The sequence below is a fragment of the Acomys russatus genome, chromosome 15 (genome assembly GCF_903995435.1).
Source record: "Acomys russatus chromosome 15, mAcoRus1.1, whole genome shotgun sequence".
Lineage (NCBI taxonomy): Eukaryota > Metazoa > Chordata > Mammalia > Rodentia > Muridae > Acomys > Acomys russatus.
Window position 1 is genome coordinate 50,387,802 of NC_067151.1, and position 22,120 is coordinate 50,409,921.

Consider the following 22,120-nt stretch of genomic DNA (forward strand, 5'->3'; position numbering starts at 1 on the left):
GGGCAGGTGTCATTGTGTCCTACAGTTGCAGTGCATTCTCCGTCTTATCCTCCAGCACATGGAGATGTTCTCTGTGCTTTGATTCCAAACTCTGAAGAGTGCTGATAGATTCAGTTCTTCACTGATTGCCAATGTTAACTTTTTTTTTATTAAGTTATTCTTGTTACATCTCAATGGTTATCCCATCCCTTGTATCCTCCCATTCTTCCCTCGCTCCCATTTTCCCCTTATTCCCCTCCCCTATGACTGTTCCTGAGCGGGATTACCTCCCCCTGTATATGTTCATAGGGTATCAAGTCTCTTCTTGGTAACTTGCTGTCCTTCCTCTGAGTGCCACCAGGTCTCCCCCTCCAGGGGACATGGTCAAATGTGAGGCACCAGAGTACGTGAGAAAGTCATATCCCACTCTCCACTCAACTGTGGAGAATATTCTGACCATTGGCTAGATCTGGGAAGGGGTTTAAAGTTTACCGCCTGTATTGTCCTTGGCTGGTGCCTTAGTTTGAGCGGGACCCCTGGGCCCAAATCTGCCTATCATATAAACAAACTGAAAATAAAAAACCACATGATCATCTCTTTAGATGCAGAGAAAGCATTTGATAAAATCCAACACCCATTCATGTTTAAAGTTTTAGAGAGATCAGGGATACAAAGCACTTTCCTCAACATAATAAAGGCTATATACAGCGAGCCAATAGCCAAAATCAAAGTAAATGGTGAGATACTCAAGGAAATTCCTCTCAAATCGGGAACAAGGCAAGGCTGCCCACTCTCTCCATATCTCTTCAATATAGTACTCGAAGTTCTAGCCAGAGCAATAAGACAACAAAAGGAGATCAAGGGTATCCAAATGGGAAAGGAGGAAGTCAAATTATCCCTATTTGCAGATGATATGATAGTGTACATAAGTGACCCTCAAAATTGCACCAGAGAACTCCTACAGCCAGTATTAACTTTACTACAAAGGCTTCACCCAATCTTTTAGCACGAGGCAAGTTGGAGTGCCTGGTCCAGCAATATGTTTCCATGTCATCTTTCCTGGCACTGAGTTCCAAGTTAAAGACTTCAAAATTTCTCCCCAACAAAGGAGTCGCCTTTCCCATGATGCACTGCTTGGTTAACGTGGGTAAAGCTTTCCTCTTAACTTCAAAGGGCCCTTGCTTACAATTATGGTAAAGTGTTGCTGTCTTTCATAGTTCCCATAGTGCCTGGTTTCCAGAGTTCTTGTGAATATGTTTTATTGCAAGCTACTTTTTTCAACTGATATTTTCCCAAATATCCATCTATTGCTGAGTTTTCTTTTTCAGTATCTTGTTCTGCTCCCAGTTACAAACATTTAATCTTTCATATCATATGCTGTATTTCAAACTCTGGAGCAGTGGCTGGCAAGCCAAGGCAGTTAGAAACTAACCATTGAGCCAATGGCTAAAGAAGATGAGTAGGGAAAATAGTTTACTGAGAGGAAAGTAAAAAACAAAAATTCTACACCAGAAGTAACACAATATCAAGAGATGGAATTATCTATGGGTGATGGCATTGCTCATAAAATTCTGTAGGCTATTTTTTATGTACATTCAAGATCCACACTCTTATAAACACTCATTATAACAGCATGCTGACCAAGAGCTGTACAGTTGTAATCCAGTTGTAATAAAACAAAACCACACATGACAAGCAAGTACAAAAGCTGGAAGCTCCTTTTAATTTTAGCAACAGATTAGACAAAAAATATGAGGCATAAAATGAAAAAAATTCATGTCTTTGTTTGAACTACATATTTACAAATTCACATATGAGATACAAGTTACTAGTATTGAAATGCCTGATAAATTCCAGTGTTACTGTATCCTAAATATTGTCTTAACTTCAGCAATGTGAATGATCAGGAAAAATTACAATGGAGTATGATCAGATGCATTGCTGACTCCCAGTCTCTAGTGAAATCATTATATGTAGTCTAATCAGTAACAGATGGATAATGAGTAAGGGATTTGTTGCTTCTACATAGAAGAGAAAGACTTTATTTTCCCAAAAGGCTTATTGCTATGATGGTTTCCACCATTAGGCGGTATTGTTAATCCCTGCAGCTACAAAATGCAGAATTTATGATGTAATGCTCATCATTACAGCATTTATTTATAAGAACAGTTAAGCTAGAGAAGCCTATACTTTTCCCACACATATTTTGCAAATATTAGCTTAATCAATAAAAATGTAATACTATCTAGAAGAACATATTTGATAAAGTGAAGAAATCAAATGAAAGTCTGCTACATCAAATTGGCTAGTCTAACCTTATGAAAGTTCCCTGAGATGCAGACAGTGTATATGGTTAACTTTTCTATATGGTATTGTTTAATTTACTAATTATTTATAATAATAATTTTAATGAAAATAAAGAAATGTATTAAGGAGGTCCTATTTGGCAGTTAGTACACTGTCATTGAAAGCCACTGTGTAGATGTTTAATATATGTTGCTCCCATCTTCAGAGAGAGCTCATAAGTCATTCACACTTCATTTAATTTGGGCCACCAAACCTCCAATAAATATTCCACAAAGGCTTAGGATATAGTTTAGAAGAGTTAGAAGATCCTGAGAATGAAATCAACAACTGAGAAAATGTATGTGAAATGCTATGTTTTACACAAAGAAAGGTAAACATGTGTGAGTGCACAGCGACAGCATATAAAGGCTGGAACCCGAAACCCTGCAGAGAATTATTTAATGATGTACACTAGATGAAGAGCAATTATTTTCTAATCTTAAATGCTCATTTTTGAGTGCATACTCTATGGCTTGATTGCACTTTACTACTTCTATAGGAATGGAGGTATAATACTTGTATTTATTTTCTAATTGAGTAAAGTGAACTGATTTACAAAAAAATTAAACAGCTGTTAAGTGGCATTGGTAGGACCCAAATACACTCTTGGTGACTACAAAGATTATGTTTTCTGAATGTACTGCATCACCTTTAAAATAACAACAGCAATTCATTCTGAAGCTGAGCTACAGGCAGTTGGCACTGCTGCCTCTGTTTGTGGTAGAATAGTAAGGAGCGGGGAATTGTGTCATAGCAATGCAACTGTACACCATGGATAGGAATGTCTGTTAAATTGTGTGTGCTCTCCTTTCTGACAAGCAATAGTCAAAATCAGCAGAGTATAAAAATGTTGAGCCTCGGTCTATGGGAGTAGACAGAGTAGGAATCACGATAATGGTTTGCCTCACCATGCTTGAATAGACTTGTTATCAATCGGTGCATTAATTCTGTCTGGCTCCTGGAAACAGTCATTTGCTTAATAGTTCTTTTGTGAGCAGGGAGTCTGGCCCAATCTCAAATGATTCATCTCCCAGCTACCGAGGAGTTTTTAGGCATAAGGGGAAAAAAATCTAACTTCACTTTTCCACAAATAGTATGAGGAAGGAAGTAGTCACAGCACGCTGCACTTTTCACACAGGATGGAGCAGTGTTTTCTTCTGACACAGGTCAGTGAAGCACAGAAGAAGGTTTTCCCTTGCAGGTGTCTCCCTGAGTTGATGTAAATAAAGCAAATGATTTAAGCCAAAGAGAAAAGGTGCAGATTTGTTGATATATTGTGATGCTTTTCATTAGATAAAATTCTAAGGTTGAATCTTAAGTTTATCATTATAGTGGTTAAAAGTAAGTGTTCAATAACCAAAAATTTATGTTTGCCATTGTTTTATTTCTGAACTGTTCTTCAGATTTAAAGTAACCTATTCTGTGATTGTTACCTACAATTAATTATATTATATAGAAACAATATATAAAGATTTTATTGTTTTGATTGCCAGGTGGTTAAACAGGAAGAACTGAACAAGGACCTTTCTGACTGTTCTTTGTACGATCTGCTCAAGTATGAGGACGTCAATGCTGACAAACACCTGGCTCTGGAGGAATTCTACAGAGCATTTCGTGAGTACAGAGTCAATCTGTAGTTCATTTTGCTCTTTCTTTCCAGTTGCTTTATGCAATATGGTCTGTAAACCTGATCCAAAGTACAAGCTGTTTCTCAGGAGAAGTGTTATAAGGAAAAGAAATCAAGGTTTTGGCTCCTCCAGAATGTATATACAGCTAGGGGATTTTGCATTTCCAACACAACACAGTTTGGGCTTGCTCTCTTCCCTGGGTATCCTGTGTTTTACTGACTTTAGTGTGAGAACTAGTTTACAATGCTGCCTTTGAGGCTACTCTGAAGGAAGAACACTGACTTGTTATCATCAGGCATAAAAAAAACTATTTAATTACTTATGCAGTGACATTTACAACTCATTGGGAAAGCAAAATGGATCAACAGATTAGGTTACTGTATATTCCAGCAGCTATTGCTTTTTAGAATTTGTTTTTCTGTTCTTGGAATAAAACATTATATTCATGCTAAGGTAATCTAAGAACAACTTATATTTGTTTGAGTTGCCTAAATGTATCTTAGAAAGATGAACTGTGCTTTCTTTATAAAAAACATTGAAAATAATTTAATCAACGTAAATTTTCTAAACCACCAGAAAACAATGAAAGCGTCAAGATTTCGCTCAAGAGAAAAACAGACAAACAAACCAACAACAACAAACAAATCTGGGCACTTTCAAAGCACTAAAGATCAGGGAGAAGTTACTTTAAAAATATTTCTTGAGGCTGAAGAGATGACATAGTAGATAAGACCACTTGATGCTTTTCCAGAGAAGCCAGGTTCAGTTCCCAGCACTTACGTGAGATGGCTCCAGAGGAGTCACTGCTATCCGCTGGCCTTTGCACCAGCAAGTACATATAGGTACACACATGGAATACTAACACAAAGATAGTACACATACTCAAGAATAATCTACAAACAGTATCTGGAGGACACATATTTTAAGATCAGGTAAAAAAATGATCTTGGGATTTAATCAAATTGTATGTCCTCTTATATGAGAAAGTAGAATTTACCAGGAAGGATGACTTAGTAAGTTGATGGTCCCTTGAAAAGGTTTTTCAAAGCTAATATTCTTTGAAAAAAAAAGGAAATGACAGAAGTTAATTGCTTTAAGTTTATGTGAATATGGTGAATCATATAGAAATTAAGAATATTTGTTTAGTATAATATCAATCCTATGTCAAATTTGTTATTAAACTGCTTTTTATTAATTTCACCCTATATCAGTCATTCTTTAGAATTTCACAGAGGCAGAATAAGAGAGAAAAATATGGCTTATTAACAAAAAATATGTTCATATAATTTAATATAAAAGCATCTATTATTTTATATTACCACACAAAGCAGTAGTTTATAAAAATGTAACTTAAAATAATAATTAGTGATTGTCATCTGTGCTTTGGTGTGGAGGATCTTTTAAAAAATTGTAGCAATGCTACTTCTGCTTGGTGTAAGTGGCTTTAAACTTGGAAAAACAAATGTCAAATAATAGAAAGAATGACATAACCAAGGAGGCAGGTGCCCGAGAAATGAGAGTGCTTAAGAAAACCAACCAAACATAAGTATGTTCCATCTGATGTTCTTTCGAAATAGATTAATTTTGTGTCTTTAGTAACTCAAATCATAAATCATTAATTATCTTTTTAATGTCACATCCCTTACCTTATTTTACACTAGGAGAAAACATGGACTAAATAATAGTGGGTGAAGTACTCCATAGCATGAGTCATGAGTTACATAAAGTTTATAAGGCATTTGGAAAGAGTAACAAAGGGAAACCTTTTTGTTTTGGTAGTAGTGGTGAAATAGCGGCAAAAATTAAAGAGAAATATGTTAGTTTATGCCAGCTCACACGATGTCTATGCAATGATCCCTGAAGGTGTCAGCAGATATGAATCTTGCTTTCAGGATTGCTGCTTGTCCCCCCCCCCCGGGGGGGGAGCTTGTCTTATGTTTTGGCATACGTTTAGTATTGACGTGGAAATACATTGTTCTGACAAGTGACATTGTGCCAGTAGAAATCAATAGCCAATGAAACTTGAAAGTGATAAAACACAAGAAACTACTTTTCAGAAGAAAAGTTATGAGAGTCTATTTACTCTTAGACTGTAGTGCAGTCATAGTTTAATGGAAACCACTATATTACATGCTTATTATTATACACTTAATGGCTATTGTAATGATTCTGCCCTTAGGTCAGAGTTAAAGATAATATAAGGGTCTACATATTCAATGTTTGAGACATAGAGATGTGTTAGTTAAGAAAAGCACTTGGCAGCCTGGCATGATGGCTAGGATGTGGAGCCTGTTTGTTTGTTTGTTTGTTTGTTTGTTTTTAACTCAAATTTTAAAGATGGGAAGATCGAGACTGAGCCAGCCTGACCTATTTATCATGACTCTGCCCCAAAACACACACACAAACAAAAAATAACAACAAAACAACAACTACAACAAAAATCCAGAGCCTGATCAACTGCTGTGTGAGCATGAGAACTCCAGTTCAGATGTCCACAGCCCATGTAAATGGAAGGGTACAGAGACCTGCCTGTAGATCCAGGACTCAGAATAGGGGGCCATGGTATCCTCAGGGAAAAGCTGGACTGTATAACTTGACTCTCCTTATTGGTGAAGTCTGTGCGAAACAATGGGACCCTGAGTCAATGAATAGAGTGGAGAAGAATTGAGGGAGGCACTTGATGTCCACTTGACCCTGTACAGCAGTCCGTCCACCTGCATGCTAACACCCGTATGTGCACCACATATATATAAAAACAAAAGATGAATAAAACATGCAACTTTAAAAGGAAACAGGGAAAGAAAATGTATTTGACTACTATTCATCATGCAATGAAGGTTCTGTTGTTATATAGTTGTAAGCTATTGATTCAGATTTTATAATGTTATTCATATAATCACTTAAACAATACTGCCATTTTGGAGGATGTTTTAGTTCTCTTCTGGTCTCACCAAGCAGTAGCCTTTGCACGGCATGATGCTCAGGGTGCTTCACCCTCGTTTGCAACAGGCATAAACCTATAAACCCTCAAAGGAAGAAATGGAATTTTATGAACTCCATAAACTAATGGTGTTGATACTAAAACTCATTGGATATTTGGAAGTTTAATGACAAGCTTTGTATAATGGTATGCTTTTAAAAAGATACCTAATTTTAAAATATTTAGGTACCACAAATACAATTGTATAGCAATAATGGGAAACCCATCTATTATATACCAATTAGCTTTTTATTTAGAGGGCCAGAATATCAATGCATTTTAAATTAGAAACCCCCCAGACACCAATATCAGAAATATATAACTTCAGACATGTAAAAAATGACAGTTATATTAGAAGTTATAATAAGAGTAAAAGTTTAAGTAATCTTTTTCAAACTGGGGCTATTGTGCTTCATATAATTTCCAAATAGAAGCTCAAAACGCTTGCAGATTTATTTGTTAATACCCAGAGACCTATATTAAAGTTGGATCAGTAACAAAATATACTACAAAAATCAACATATTTCTAGAGTTCTAGTTAATTTTTCTTTCTGACATAGTATAAAATTAAATGGTAAAGGGTAGCTTTTTAGCAAAGAACTTAATGGTAAAAAAACTGCATCATTGACTATTATTTCATCATTTTAATGTTATTTTACCCATTATTTGCAAAATGTTACCACTCTTTACATGAAATACTTTTAATAGAATATGGATTTCATAATGATAATATAAGAAAATGAATTATTTTTCTAAGAAATCACAATCACTATTTAAAAATTTTAGATATTGGAACCATTTAATAACTACAGCAGAATGGAGGAACACCACATTAACCCTTTTTGTGTGCCGAAGCATTAATTTACAAAAATCTTTATTTAAAAAAAGTAACAGCAAGGTTACTAGCTCTTTTTCCATGGTATTTGTACTAATTGCTACTCAAATAAGTTGTTCTGGTGATGGTTTACTGTGCTTGACCCAAATAAGGTAAATATGTTAAGTGGAAAGAAAAATAAACAACTTAACTAACAAAAAAAAAAAAAAAAAAAAAAAAAAAAAAAAAAAAAAAAAGAAAGAAAGAAAGAAAAAAAGAAAAAATAAATAACAGCAAGTAGTAAATAGAATTAAGACTATGTTATTAAGTGATGTGGTCAGGACTAAGTAGCATTTAAGAAGGGCCAGAAGAGGCCATGTCTGGAAAGTAGCTCAATGCACAATTAGTTTTATTCAGTGGGTGGTTAGATATAGTCAGGGGCAGAGAGGTTGAAGGGTATTGTCAGATTTCCAGCTTGGGAATAGTGACGTTGTTCACTGAAGTGGGCAACATAGAATGAAAAGCACATTTGGAAAATGAATGGGATTAAGTTGGATATCTTGGCATATTCAAAGAGAAGCATCTAATTTAATAATAATGAACCCTCCCCTTCTGTCACAGGCCTATGGGAGGGGAATAAGGTGAAAAAGGGAGGGAGGGGGTAACCGGAAGATACAAGTGAGGGGATAACAATCAAGATGTGATCTGAATGAATTATTTAAATAAAAAAGAACAATGTATCTCCTAGTGAGCAAGGAAAACAGATCTGGAGTCTTCTGATAGAAACTGCTGGAGAGATGGCTTGGCCTTAAGGGCTAGGCTCACAACCAAAAATATAAGAAACTGCATCTCTTTTGTCTCTCTTGAATGTCCAAAGGAGAAATGATGGTGGAGGTAAGGAGGCCTTTCTTAAGTAGCTTCCACAACACAATACACAGAGCAAGGGTTCATTTCTTATATTAGTTCTTGAATCTGAAAAATTGTTGAAAGGTCTCCCAGTCAATGCAGTGTGTTGCAATTACAGTATTCCTGGCATGCCAACAATCAGTTGCAGGGTTAGTGTGTCCTCACAAGTGGAGAAAGGTTACAGTATCCTTTCTACAAAGTCACTTTTTACTGGAATGAATTCCCCTTTATAGTTGCTTATATGTTATTGAACTCCTTATGGCCATATCTTCAGTTACCACTCCTTGAGAGTTTAGAATTTGCTTTACCTCTTTCCTGTCACTGAGACTGATACCTTGTCTTAAAGTAATTCAGATGATGAAAAACTTTATTTCACTTAAACTCCTGATCATAGTCCATTCCTAGAAAAAAGTCAGGACAGGAACTTAAAGCATCCCATCTACAGGTAAGAGCAAAGACAGAATGAGGCCAAGAATACATGCCTCCATCTTTTCCCTGCTCCTATACCATCCACTCGGCCTAGGGAATGGTGCTCCCTTGAGTTCTATGAGCTTTCCAACATCAGTTAATAATTAAGACAATCCCCAAAAGTCATGTGCACAGGCCTAGCTGACCTTGACAATTCCTCATTAAAGTTCTTTAAATATTATATTATATCAAGTTAAGAGTAAAACTAAGGATACAAGTGTCAGCACAGAGGGGAGAGGTCACAATAAATTATTGGAACGAATTAAGAATAAAAGGCACAAAGATGGGTAGGACTTAAAGAAACAACAACAAGAAAAATTATTTTAATAAGAAAGTGAGCAACATTTTCCCAGGCTAAGCCCAAGGCAAGAATGTCTGCTTTCGTCAGCCACTGCATTTGCCAGCAAAGACGTCACTGACTGATTAATTTTGGTCCTAAAATTAATTGCTAGTAGAAACAAAACTACTAACGATTGAGAAGGTGACTAGAGAAACTTGAAAAGCAGAAATGTTCAGCAGAGAAGATCCACATATAAGAATGTATTGGGGGGGGGGGCGGCTGGAGAGATGGCTCAGAGGTTAAGAGCACCGACTGCTCTTCCAAAGGTCATGAGTTCAATTCCCAGCAACCACATGGTGGCTCACAACCATCTATAATGAGATCTGGTGTCTTCTTCTGGCCTGCAGACAGGATATTGTATACATAATAAATAAAGAAATCTTTAAAAAAAAAAAAAAAAAGAATGTATTGGGAAGGATATATTTAGAAAACTTCCAGACATCTAAAGCTCATTTGTGGCTTTAGAGTCATGATCGTGGCCTCTGAGGGAGAGATCGGAGAAGGCAAATCCTTTCCACCATAGGAGGCATCAGTCCTCCATCTTACCTCACCAGATGCCCTTTAGCCTAACTTTATTGTCCTATCCGTGCTGGATCCTGCTAGTAATATTGTCTTTTTATTTTCTTCTTTGAAGTGCTTGATGATTTCCATTGTTTCTTCACTTTGTGTTAATTTTCTAATTTATGAAGTGCCGTATGGTGTGTCATTGTTTTAAATTGTTTTTGTATGAAAAAAAAAAACAAAACAGTGTATTAAGGTTATTGCTGAAGGGACCAGGAAGGACCTCATGAATCATATTCATGGACGATGGTTTATACACAAATGAAACCATACATAATTTTATTTTTACCCTAATTTGCGGGGGTTACTATAATAGATATTAATATGAACCCTACATTGCCTGCTTCTCAGAATTCTTTAGAACTTGTATGAACAGAATGGTTTACACATGCACTTCAAAGGTTTTTGTACTTGGAAACAAGATGCCTTCTTTTGTATAGCAATTATATCATAAAAGACATCGGAGAAACAATATTGGTGTAAACTATGATTTAAAAGCAAATGAAAACATTACACTCACTCTACTTTAAGATGCCCCTATCCTCCATCACCCCCTCTAATTTCTCACTTCAACATGGTTTTAAAAATCTGTTTTATATGTCGTGCCTCTGCAGATTTATCTAACTCTGATCCCTGAGATGCTCTGCTTGCTGGTAGCTCATTAACACAATTTGTCTATTAGTGAAATCTTTATGTAGTATTAAAAGCAGACATGATCAGACCCATCAGTTTCTCTTCTATTTAAAGTGACACAATCATATTTAATTTCTACCATATTGGCTCTTTGTGTTGTACAAATATTGACAAAAGAAGTCACTTTCTAGCTCAAAGTGAAAATGAAAAAAAAAAAAAAAAGAATTATGTGCTAGTTGATCAATTATTCCTGATTTATACACTGTGATGTATCTTGTCAGTAATAAAATTCATCCAACTAAAATTGCCTCTCACTAATTTTAGGATAGTATTCCGGGATTTGCTTCCCTAGGATATATGCTCAGCTTTTTATATTATTTCTCAAAAATCATTGTTATTTTGGTTTTTATAGACCCATGCTGTTGCTAGCAATTTCTCAGAAGCTCCTTGGCCTGAGCCCTTGTTTCATGTCCTACAGTTCTGAAACATTGTGTGATTAGGCTTTCTTCACAAAGGCCAGGAGCTTGTAAGTCACATAACTCTGTTCTAATTTTATCAGCACCCTTTCCTTGGTGTTGCTCTACAGTGTAACAGCTGGTGCTTTTTCCTGAAGATGACACTGCTGGCCATTAATGGACGCTGCAGCTTAGCCCCACAACATGACCACTGAAAAAAATTATCTTAATGGAGTCATCATGTAGGGTACAATAAATTAATATTTTTATGCAGTATGCAATCATCAAATAATAGCAATTGACTTTAAATCTCCTTGAATATGTAAAAAAGAGACATAATGATTATTTGTACATAAACAGTAAAACATATTTCAGTTGGTGTATTCAGTATTATTCTCTGATTTACTCAGAGAGATGAAAATTCCCCCTCTTTATCATCACTTTGTGTTCCGAGCCTTTTCTCTTCTCTCTTACTTGTAAAATACACAACAGGTAGTTGTGAGCTATTTCAATTTTGTACAGAAATAATGTGAGCCTTCTATTATACTAACATTTTCAGAAAAACATCAAATATACAAATATATAATTTCATCTAGGAAACAAATCCTAAGTTAGTAATAATCCTTTCAAGCTTTATTGTAACATGTAGAGCCATCTAAATAAACTACTCATGTTTTGCGTTATAAAGCATTATATTATAGAGCTATAGAACAATTTGTATTACAACCAAAAAAGCTATAACTGATATAGTAGAAAAATTTACACATGTACCATAATAAAATTATTTCTTAACAATTTCTTACGAAGTATACATGACTGAGGTAAAAATAAATGAACTATTTAAAGTTTGAAGCTTTAAATTTTCTCTTACTGATGAAAAGTGTAGCCTGAAATAGTATCAAATTATGGTAGGTGAACACACTGAACATGTAAGCTAATAATAGTGGTGCGTAGTGTAAGTATAAAATGTATTATGTTTGATGAAATTAGTTTTACTAGAATTATTTTTATGAAAAATTTTATTAAAATCAAATATCTTTTTCATAATTGCATTATTACCAGAATATATTACCTGGAAGCATTTTGTCCAGAGTTTATTTTATGACTGTATTCAGTATGATAACAGACACATTTTTCTGTATAAATGAGGTTTTTTGTGCAATTTATTTAATGTACTGGTGTTTCTTGTAACCGTTTAGACATTTTGTCATCTACAGAAAAGCATAATTAAATATTCTTATACTTGTTATGTATGTTTAGGCAACAAGCAGAAGTGTTTTAAGCACCATAGCCCATAAATATTCACTGGTATTGTCCTACATTGCAACTGGACAACATTATTTTAATATTATATTGGGAAAGAAAAATATTTTATGTTGGCATAACATTCCTGTTTTCTCAGCTCAGAAATGTATAAGAAGCAGTTGTAGAAAACAGCACCAGAAAATTGTCTTAATGTAGGTCAGGCTGCCTTCTTAGTCTCCGTTCTCAAATTTTTGGACAAACCCTATCAATATTAGCAGCTGTGTTTTTATTAGCAACAAAAAAGTAAAATAATAATAATAATAATAATAATAAAATAAAAGCTTTTCTGTGAGAAAAGGCCCTAGAGCTATGTACTTAATAGTATCCTCAGTTTCACATCTTTGTAAATGAATTAAAGAGAATCCTATTTACCTTGAAATACTAGAAGTTATCCTCATGTTTATAATTCCTTTGATGTCGTAGTCTAGAGCCAAAATTTACACCACAGTAATGAGCCCTTCCTATTTATTAAAAGAACATCACTTTGCTATCACAAGAAAGCTTCTCAGGAGTGATTTAGATTAATAAAACACAATTATATATGTGCTGATATTGAGGCCACATGGTTGGCCAAAAACACTGCATTTTTAAAAATAACAAGATGCATCCACACATTTTACTAAATGCTCATCTGATATTGTGGGCTAAAATTTTGTGTAGGGTCTTGGAAACACAGACAGAAAAATCATAGCTGCAGCTTTCTAAACCACCATTGGGAATGAATTCCATGCTGGCTAATGTGCTACTGGAGGCTCATTTAATCCCTTGCTCATTTGTGTGATGTACAGGAGCATAGGATGCTCCCAATTCACATATTCTCCATCTGTTTCTTTCTAAATTTTCTTGGGGTTCACTTTCAATCAGGGTCTGCTCTTATTGCCTTCTTCATCATAAATGCTTGTGGACAGAAAGGGAAATGTGTGTATAGACAAGTAAACATTTACTGGCATTGATTTCAAAGTGTAAGAAAGTGAGGTATTAATGTTTTAATAGATTTTCATATTTCATATGTTCCTTTGCTTAAAATACCTACCTATTCTTTCTAAAAAGAATTTTTAGGTCACGCAGGGTAGTTTTTTTTTAAGTTAGAAATCATTCATCACTGAACAGGATGAAATGGTAATTGCTGTCTTTTATGATTGTTCAGCTGGAAAGATCAGATATAAGGGCAGAGTTATTCATAACCATGTGCTTAAAACTCAGGATTCTGCAATCCTCACATTCTTAGCATTGTAAAATAATTCTGCCATTTCTGTTTCTACCTTTCAGCCTATTACAGGAAAACTGATAGGAAGAGGACAGTGAAATGTTTATTTTATGAGCACTGTTGTGAGATGGGGATGAAAAATAATAATGATAGCCTTGACTAGGTATTGAGATTTAAACTGAAAGTTTATAAAAAACAAGTTGATATCCTTGTGTTTTGATATCCTGCTTGGCTGGACATGGAGGGAAGAGGTATGGCTCATGCTTATTTAAATTGTGATGAAGCAAAGGGGAGCATCACTGAGCTAATCTATAAGTAGAGGGCTGAGTTTATACATCCATAGGTCAAACCCCAGTGTTTTGCTTCTGAATACTATGGATGGCTTGTGATATTCTTTGTGAATGACTTCTGGAATTTTGAAGACATTCTCAGATGAGATACCAGGAAGCTGCATAAGCCAGTTAGCTCTTCAGGAGCTACAGTACAGTAATGTCTACTGAAGGTAACTGCATACTAATTCACAGTATTAGAGAAGAGTTCTAAAACCTGCTTTAAATGCTTTAAGATGCTTGAATGGACACAGCAAACCATTGTACACCTGCACCATACCACTTACAAAATATTTCTCATTTCAAGTTTCTAAATGAGCCTAAAATTAACTTTATTATAGAGTTCTGTAGGAAATAGTTCACACTGTATACATTGCTGAAATTGTATATAAGATGTTCAATATTGTTCCCTTTGCCATCTAAAACTGAGCTCAAACGTACATGCAAATATAGTTATAATTATATAATTTACAAATTCCATTGAATGGCTATATAAGCATTTTAACAAAAACTAAATCACTGATCAACATTATTATTATCCTTCAATGTGGTGCTCAATCCTCTTGCCATCTACAGATAATTATCTATAAGTAAGAATTTTAAAAAGTGTGCTTTAATCGAGTGTCCTTCTTAACTCATTTTTATCCACATCTTTACTGATTGGGATATATGTATTTTCATTCATTGAATATTTTAGTGGGAAAGTCTGTAAGTCAGGTTCCCGTGAAAGGAATCCCAGCTTTCTTTCTGCTCTCTAAACTCCAGGTCCAATGATGGCTACACTTCAGCACTGTGCTTCCCTCTCGCTAAGAACATCTCAGGAGATCCTGACATTTTGGGCACTAAACTGACTTGTTATATTTAAAGTCAGCTAACCTTGTGTGTCCCACAGTTTCCCTCTTTTCTACTGTTAGCATTTCACATCCTCATAGCTTTTTTTTTACCCAAGTGATGTAAATTGTCTTTGCTTTTCAAGAAAAATAATAGTCTTAAAAGATTCAGGTTGTTGTCTATGAATACATATTTCTATATCTAGTTTAAGGCTGCAAAAGTAAGTCACTTGACAGAAGACCCCTTATATTTTGTTTCTATTTAAAGCCATTCTTTATTGTGACAGTAAGAGTGAGAGGCCAGTAGTAAAGAATAGTTGGAAGGGACATAAATCACCAAAACCGCATTTTAACACCACAAAACAGCTAATGTTCCATTACAATACATATTACAGTGGAATCTCTGTGAAACTACATGATCAAGAGCACAGATTAAACCGGCCAGAGTTTCATACATTTAAGAAAGTTCTGAAAAATATTCATTAGGCTGTTCAATCAGAAAATGAGTGAGGTGAATAGAAAAAACTTCAGAAGTTGGCTGCCTTCCCTTATTTATTATTTACTTGTTCACTTACTTAATAATGCATCTCCTTTCCAGTTTGGCTCAAAGCCACACCCTGTGTCTGCTTGTACCTGCAGAAAAAGAGAATTTATGCTTAATCTGCAATAGGAATAGATTAGTTTGCCCATAACTCTTTTAAGAAGTTATTAACTTGCCCTCTGTCCCACTTTCCTGGTAAGTGAAGACTTTCATGGGACATGCGCCCTGGGCTAGTGTCCAGATATAAGTGAGTATATACCATTTGACTCTTTCTGCTTCTGGGTTAACTCACTCATTATGATCCTTTCTAGTTCAATCCATTTGTCCACAAATTTTGGGAATCCCCTGTTTTTAATAGCTGAGTAGTATTCCATAGTGTATATGTACCACAGTTTCTTTATCCATTCTTCTACTGAGGGACACTTAGGCTGTTTCCATGTTCTGGCTATTATGAATAAGGCTGCTATGAACATGGTTGAGCAAAGATTCTTGTTGTGTGCTGGAGCATCTTCTGGGTATATTCCAAGGAGTGGAATAGCTGGGTATTGAGGAAGCCCTATTCCCAAAGTGGCTGTACTAGTTTGCATTCCCTCCAGCAATTAAGGAGTGTTCCTCTCTCTCCACATCCTCGGCAGCATGTGGTGTCACTTGAATTTTTGATCTTAGCCATTCTGATGGGTGTAAGATGGAATCTCAAAGTTGTTTTGATTTGCATTTCCCTGATGACTAAGGAGGTTGAGCCTTTTTTAAGTGTTTTGAAGCCTGGTGGCACTCAAAGGAAGGATAGCAGGCAACCAAGAAGAGACTTGATACCCTATGAGCATATACAGGGGGAGGAGGTCTCCTTCAGTCACAGTTATAGTGGAGAGGAGTAAGGAGAAAATGGGAAGGAGGGAGGAATGGGAGGATGCAAGGGATCAGATAACAATTGAGATGTTAAAATGAGCAAATTAATAAAACATATTTAAAAAGAAATAAATCATAAAAAGGTATTAACTTAATTTTTAATTCATTCACTTTACATCCCAATTGTAGCCCCCTTCTCTCACCACCTCCATGTCGCACCCTCCCTCCCTCATACTCCTTGGCCGCTCCCCTAATCCTCAGAAAGGGGAGTCTGCCTCTCCTATTATCTGACACCAGCTGAGTAAATCTCATCTGGTCTGTCTATACACTCTTCCCCTGTGGCCTATGAAGGCCACCCTGCCAGGGGGAATTGATCAATGTATGAGCACCAGAGTTCATGTCAGAAGTAGCTCCTACTCCCCGTTTTATGGGACCCACAAGGAAACTGTTCTGCCTATCCATTACATCTGAGCAGAGGGTCTAAGTCCTCACCATGCATGGTCCTTGGTTGGTGCATCAGTTTCTGTAGTGCCACCCACTGCCCTCTCCTGGATGTGTTGGCTCCATTGATCTTCTTGTGGAGCTTTTTTCACCCCCCCCCCAGTCATTTTATACCCCAATTCTTCTAAAGACTCCTTGGGTTCTATCCTGAATTTTGGCTGTAAATCTCAGCATCTGTTTTGATCCCTCACTGGGTGGAGTTTTTCAGAGGACCTCTATTGTAGGTGCCGGTCCTGTTCCTTCTCTTTACCTGCTTCTGGTATCTCTCCTATTTGTTCTTCTGAATGAGAATTAAGCATCCTCCCTAGGGTCCTCCTTGTTCTTTAGTTTCTTAAGGTCTGTATGTTGTAGTATGGTTATCCCACATTATGCGGCAGATATCTGTTTATAAATGAGTATATACCATAAGTTTCTTTCTGGGTCTGTGTTACCTCACTCAGGATGATCATTGCTAGTTCCGTCCATTTCTTGCAAATTTCATGATCTCCTCATTTTTCACAGCTGAGTAGTATTCTATTGTGGAAATGTACCACAGTTTCTTAATTTATTCTTTGCTTGAGGGACATCTAGGTTGTTTCCAGATTCTGATTACTATGAAAAAGGCTACTATGAACATAGTTGAGCAAATGTTCTTGTACATTGGAGCGTCTTTTGGACATATGCCCAAGAGTAGTATATCTGTAACCCATAATTCTTATTTGTTCCCTATCCCTCTCTATTTATCTCTCCCCTCAATCCCTACCTCCCTCTCCTTTTCTTCCTTCCCTTCCTCTCTCTCTCTCTCTCTCTCTCTCTCTCTCTCTCTCTGTGTGTGTGTGTGTGCATGTGTGTGGGTGTTGCTAGATACTGGTTGGATTTGAATCAGTGTGTTGTTGGTAACTTTCTTAATATTTTACATTATGAAAGTACCAGTGTCCAAATAATACCATATTTAATGTTAACCTCGCTATTTATGCTCAAACAATATTATTTTTATAATGGAAATATTCTACATTTCAATTTTTATTAGTAGTGATTTTAAGTCATCACAATCTGATATCAACAGATTTAAAATCTCTCCCACTTTTTTGCAGTGTTAGTGTAATTATTTTATAAAATGCTTAGGTTTCAGGTAATTTATGGATTACCGTATTTGCTTTATTTTCACAAATACCATCACATCGATAAATAAGAATAATATCCATTCAATATCTTATTCAAGTTATAAAGGTTATCGTTCTACAACCTTAGTAAATAACAATACCAAAATGTTTGAGTTAATGGATTTTTAAAATTAGTTTAATTATATATATTAACAGTTCATATTAATGGATTTAGTGGTGCTAAAATATAAAGTGATGCTAAATTTCATCAATTAAAATGAAATTTCATGTTTCTGTGTTTTTACCAAAGGTAATTTACTTTGAAAAATTATGTATAAATTTTTCAGGAACACACCATTTGCTTAAAGTCAAGCATTTCTGAATAATTTTCCTCCTGTTAATGCATTTTCTAATTACTCATAAACCATAGAGTTAAAACCTGTTGTATCTCTACACCATTAACTGTTAAGAGAAAAAACTGTTTATTGTATGTTTTCTTCCCTGTATCTTCAGTGTGTATGTGTGTGTGTGTGTGTGTGTGTGTGTGTGTGTGTGTGTTTTCTCATGTTTATGAGTACACACAGGTATACCTTTGAACATATTTGCTTTTACATGGAATCCTGATGTACAGATGGGTTAATGTACCTTGCTTGGTTATCACCTGTCTTGGCTTTCCATGTACTACAATTATAGATGAGCCACCATAACCACCGTCATTTACATGAGTGCTGGAGATCTGAATGCGGGTTTTAACTTGCCAGCTGATTTCTGTGTCAACCAGCCTACTTCTGTATACCTTATGAAATAGTATTTAAAGATAAAAAGTAGCACATAAAGTCACAATATATACACCATCCTAAGGACATTATACAGTCCCAATGCCATTTGGTATTGATCTTTGACGTCTTAGAGAACAGTTGTGAAGATATAACTGATTGTTTATTTTAGAAAATGCCTACACCATACACTGAGGATGGTTTTGTCAAATTCAGTAAGCTTTATTGTTAGTGGAAGATGTATTGACTTTCTTAATGCATTGCTTATCATTGTAAATCTGCTTTAGATAATTTTACCTTCATAATTACTTTAGTGGTAATAGAAAGCATTTAATTAAATATGTCTATATAAAGTAATATTTTGTTAAGTTGCTTCATATAGAGATGATTCTTTGCAAATTTAAGTATGGATATGCATTTTCATTGAAAGAAATGTGCTTTCTGTCTTGGTTATTGCATAACTGGACATTGCCGACTTCTGTTCTTATAAATTATATACTTTCTCAGAAGGAGTGATGTTGGTTCTTGCAAATGTTAAGGATAACATTATAAAAAGCTACATGCAGTTCTTATTTTATTTAGTAAAGACATGTTTTAACCATAGCTCATAAAGGTCCAGAAACTTCCATGGTAGTGTCCCAGAAGGATTAACATACCTCCATGATGACTATCCAGTGACATCCAGCATACCTGGTTTTAATAACTAGTCAATCGTGCCTTATGAGATATGCCATTTCAAAAACAGTTTGGCCTAGAATGTAATTCAATCTATTTAAAGGAATAAAAGCTGTGAGAATGATTAAAATGTAAATTGTCTAAAACTCTGGGTGGAAGAAATTGCTCTTTAAGTGCCACAGGGTTAGTTCTGCATATAGATGGATCAGCAGTGTCATTATAAGGATATATATCATTACAATTTACATATATCCGAATATTTAAGGTGCAAGAGACATAGAGTCAGCGACCATCACCTAACATAAAAGAAGATTAAAAAAATGTGAGTTGACATCAAAGGCAATTCATGTGTAGAGTAGGAGTTATTTGTAACTCAGATTTCTGTAACTAAGACAGCCTTTGAATCAGCAGTCTAAAAAGATTTAGAAGACCCAACTTACTATTCACTTTGAATCAAAACCATGTTGTGAATTCATTAAAGTTAATGGCAAATGTTGAATAGGATTCATCATTAAAACAAATAGATGTAAGAAGTTTTTGGTAAAGAAGAAAGAATGTTGCTAAGGAAAATGTTTGCCGTGGCATTTAATTTCCCAGCTGTGTTTTAGTAGCTTTGAGAGAATGAAAATAAAGTAATATTAACATTTCTGGGAACTAATCCCAGACATCCTCATACTCCTTAAGGCAAAGAAACAGAATCTAGTCATGTCATTAGCAAGAGAAATGAAATGAAAAAGAAATACATTTTGAAAGTCTTTTATCTATATTTGCATCTATATTATGCATAAAATAAAGATACTATCTCTCCCTAATTATAATGTAATTTTGCTAGATATCCTTTGTGTCTTTTAAGAAACTAAATTACTTTGATCCCTGGTTCATTCTTACACAGATACCTGGCTATGATCTAATAAAGCTTTGAAACATACTGTAACATTCACTATTTCCTCTAGAATCTTTGCTAAGAAAAAGAAAATGAAGTATTTCTATTAAATATCCTTATTACAAAGAAAACCATGTCCATATGTGAAAACTCTTCTCATTTGTTATTTTTCACTTCATTATTTCTGACATAAGAGGACTTTTTTTCTATTTCATGAAGTCAAAGTTTTTAAAATGTGAACCCAGGCTTTGCTGAAGTAACTCAGAGAGTTATTTGGGAAGTTGGAAGAAACCTGGTTGTGGAGTGTGAAACTGTAATTCTGCCTCAAGATGAGCAATTTAACTTAAAAATGATTAAATATCATTCTAAATGGACATTTAAGATGCTGCAATGTTCAATATGTACAACTTAGTGAGTCTGGAGATGAGCACACATAGCGAGTCTGGAGATGAGCACACATAGCGAGTCTGGAGATGAGCACACATAGCGAGTCTGGAGATGAGCACACACTGAGAAGAACATGGTGACAGTTAGGGTTTTCTCCAACAAACCATAATGTTGTCTCCTGGCCTTTTTATTAATAGTAATAAAAAATCCAAGAATGTGACAATTCCCTAGAATCCCTCCCACTAGATGGAATGAAGTAGGGGAAACCCAATCATCCTGGTGCTCATAGTGAATTCAAGGATTTCTTGGGTACCTCTGTCAGATGCTAACAGCTCAAAATATAATTTTAAATGTTCTAATAATATGACTTAGTGGATGAGCTATTTTATATGTTGCAGAAGGTCATATGATGAACCCCAATATTGAAAAAATATGGTAAACAATGAACAAAGTTATGGATCTATGCTTTTGTAATGTATTAAAACCTCAAAGTGTTTATTTTACACATCTGAGTTGAGGAGGCTCGATAATTGTTGACAGGTAGATTTAGCTAACTCTGGAAGGAGTTGTTCATTAGGGAGCATCATCTGCGGGCAGTCATCCCAGAGAAGGATGCTGTGCTTGATAGTTTTTACATACACTATCAACATTCCAACTCACACCAGAAGGCTTTTCCAGCATTGTGAGTCTTAACTGGGGAAGGCTTTGCTTTTTACCATGGACCCGAGACACTGGTGTGATTGACATGGCTGTATGCTCTCATGGCAATAGAATACATTCACTCAAGGCTTCCTCCACACCCCCACACTTTCCCTTCTTCTGCATTTCAGCTCATTTGTTTTCAAATAAGAAATAAAATTATGTGTTACAATTTTGAAGATGCGTTCTAACTATATTGGCTCTCCTCTTCTCTCTCATCATCTCTCTTCCTCCTCCTCCTTCCCCTCCTCTTCCTCCTCCTTCTTCTCTCTCTCTCTCTCTCTCTCTCTCTCTCTCTCTCTCTCTCTCTCTCTCTCTCTCTCTCTCTCTGTCTCTCTCTGTCTCTCGCCCTTTATTGAATTAAATAATTTTCTCTCATAATAGATCCTATTTACAATTGTCCCTACTACTATGCCTCCTTATTCTTCCTCATGTCCCCTCAATCCAGTTTCACTTTTCTTTATTTCATTATAAAACAAGGATCTATGGGAAAATTGTAAAATTAAAATAAATATGAGATAAAACAAAAACTAACACATTGGAATTGGACAAAACAAATCAAAAGAAAAGAGCCATTTTCAATACAGTCCAATACAGGCTGAAACCTGTACACTATAGCCAGCATCTGACATGACGAATTCTTCATCTTGCATGTCTGAAGTTTCTCCCACAGAATTTTCTTTTCATTTGTGTAGTAGATCTTGAGCCCAAAATTCCCGTGATGCTTCTGTGATTTTTACTGTTTTATATTCTTCTCTTTCTATGCCTGATTTGTTTCACTTAGCATGTCATCTACATTGTTGAAAATCCTAGAAATCTCTTCTGTTGTGGGGTACTTCTAACTCTTCACAGAAAGAAATTTCTTGTCTCCCAGTCAGTCTTGAAGAATGTTTGACAGCAGTATGGACTTTTCCCCCTTTGAGAACTTATTTCCAAGATTTAAAAAAAT

At 35.4% G+C, this 22,120-nt stretch overlaps 1 protein-coding gene across 1 annotated transcript in view; it reads left to right on the top strand.

The window, feature by feature from the left end:
- Fstl5 (follistatin like 5) overlaps positions 1-22,120 on the top strand; it is a 483,380-nt gene that overhangs the window by 205,777 nt on the left and 255,483 nt on the right. The window contains exon 5 of the mRNA XM_051156911.1: positions 3,819-3,939. Within this exon, the coding sequence (XP_051012868.1) occupies positions 3,819-3,939 (121 nt within the window). The remainder of the gene's footprint in view (positions 1-3,818; positions 3,940-22,120) is intronic.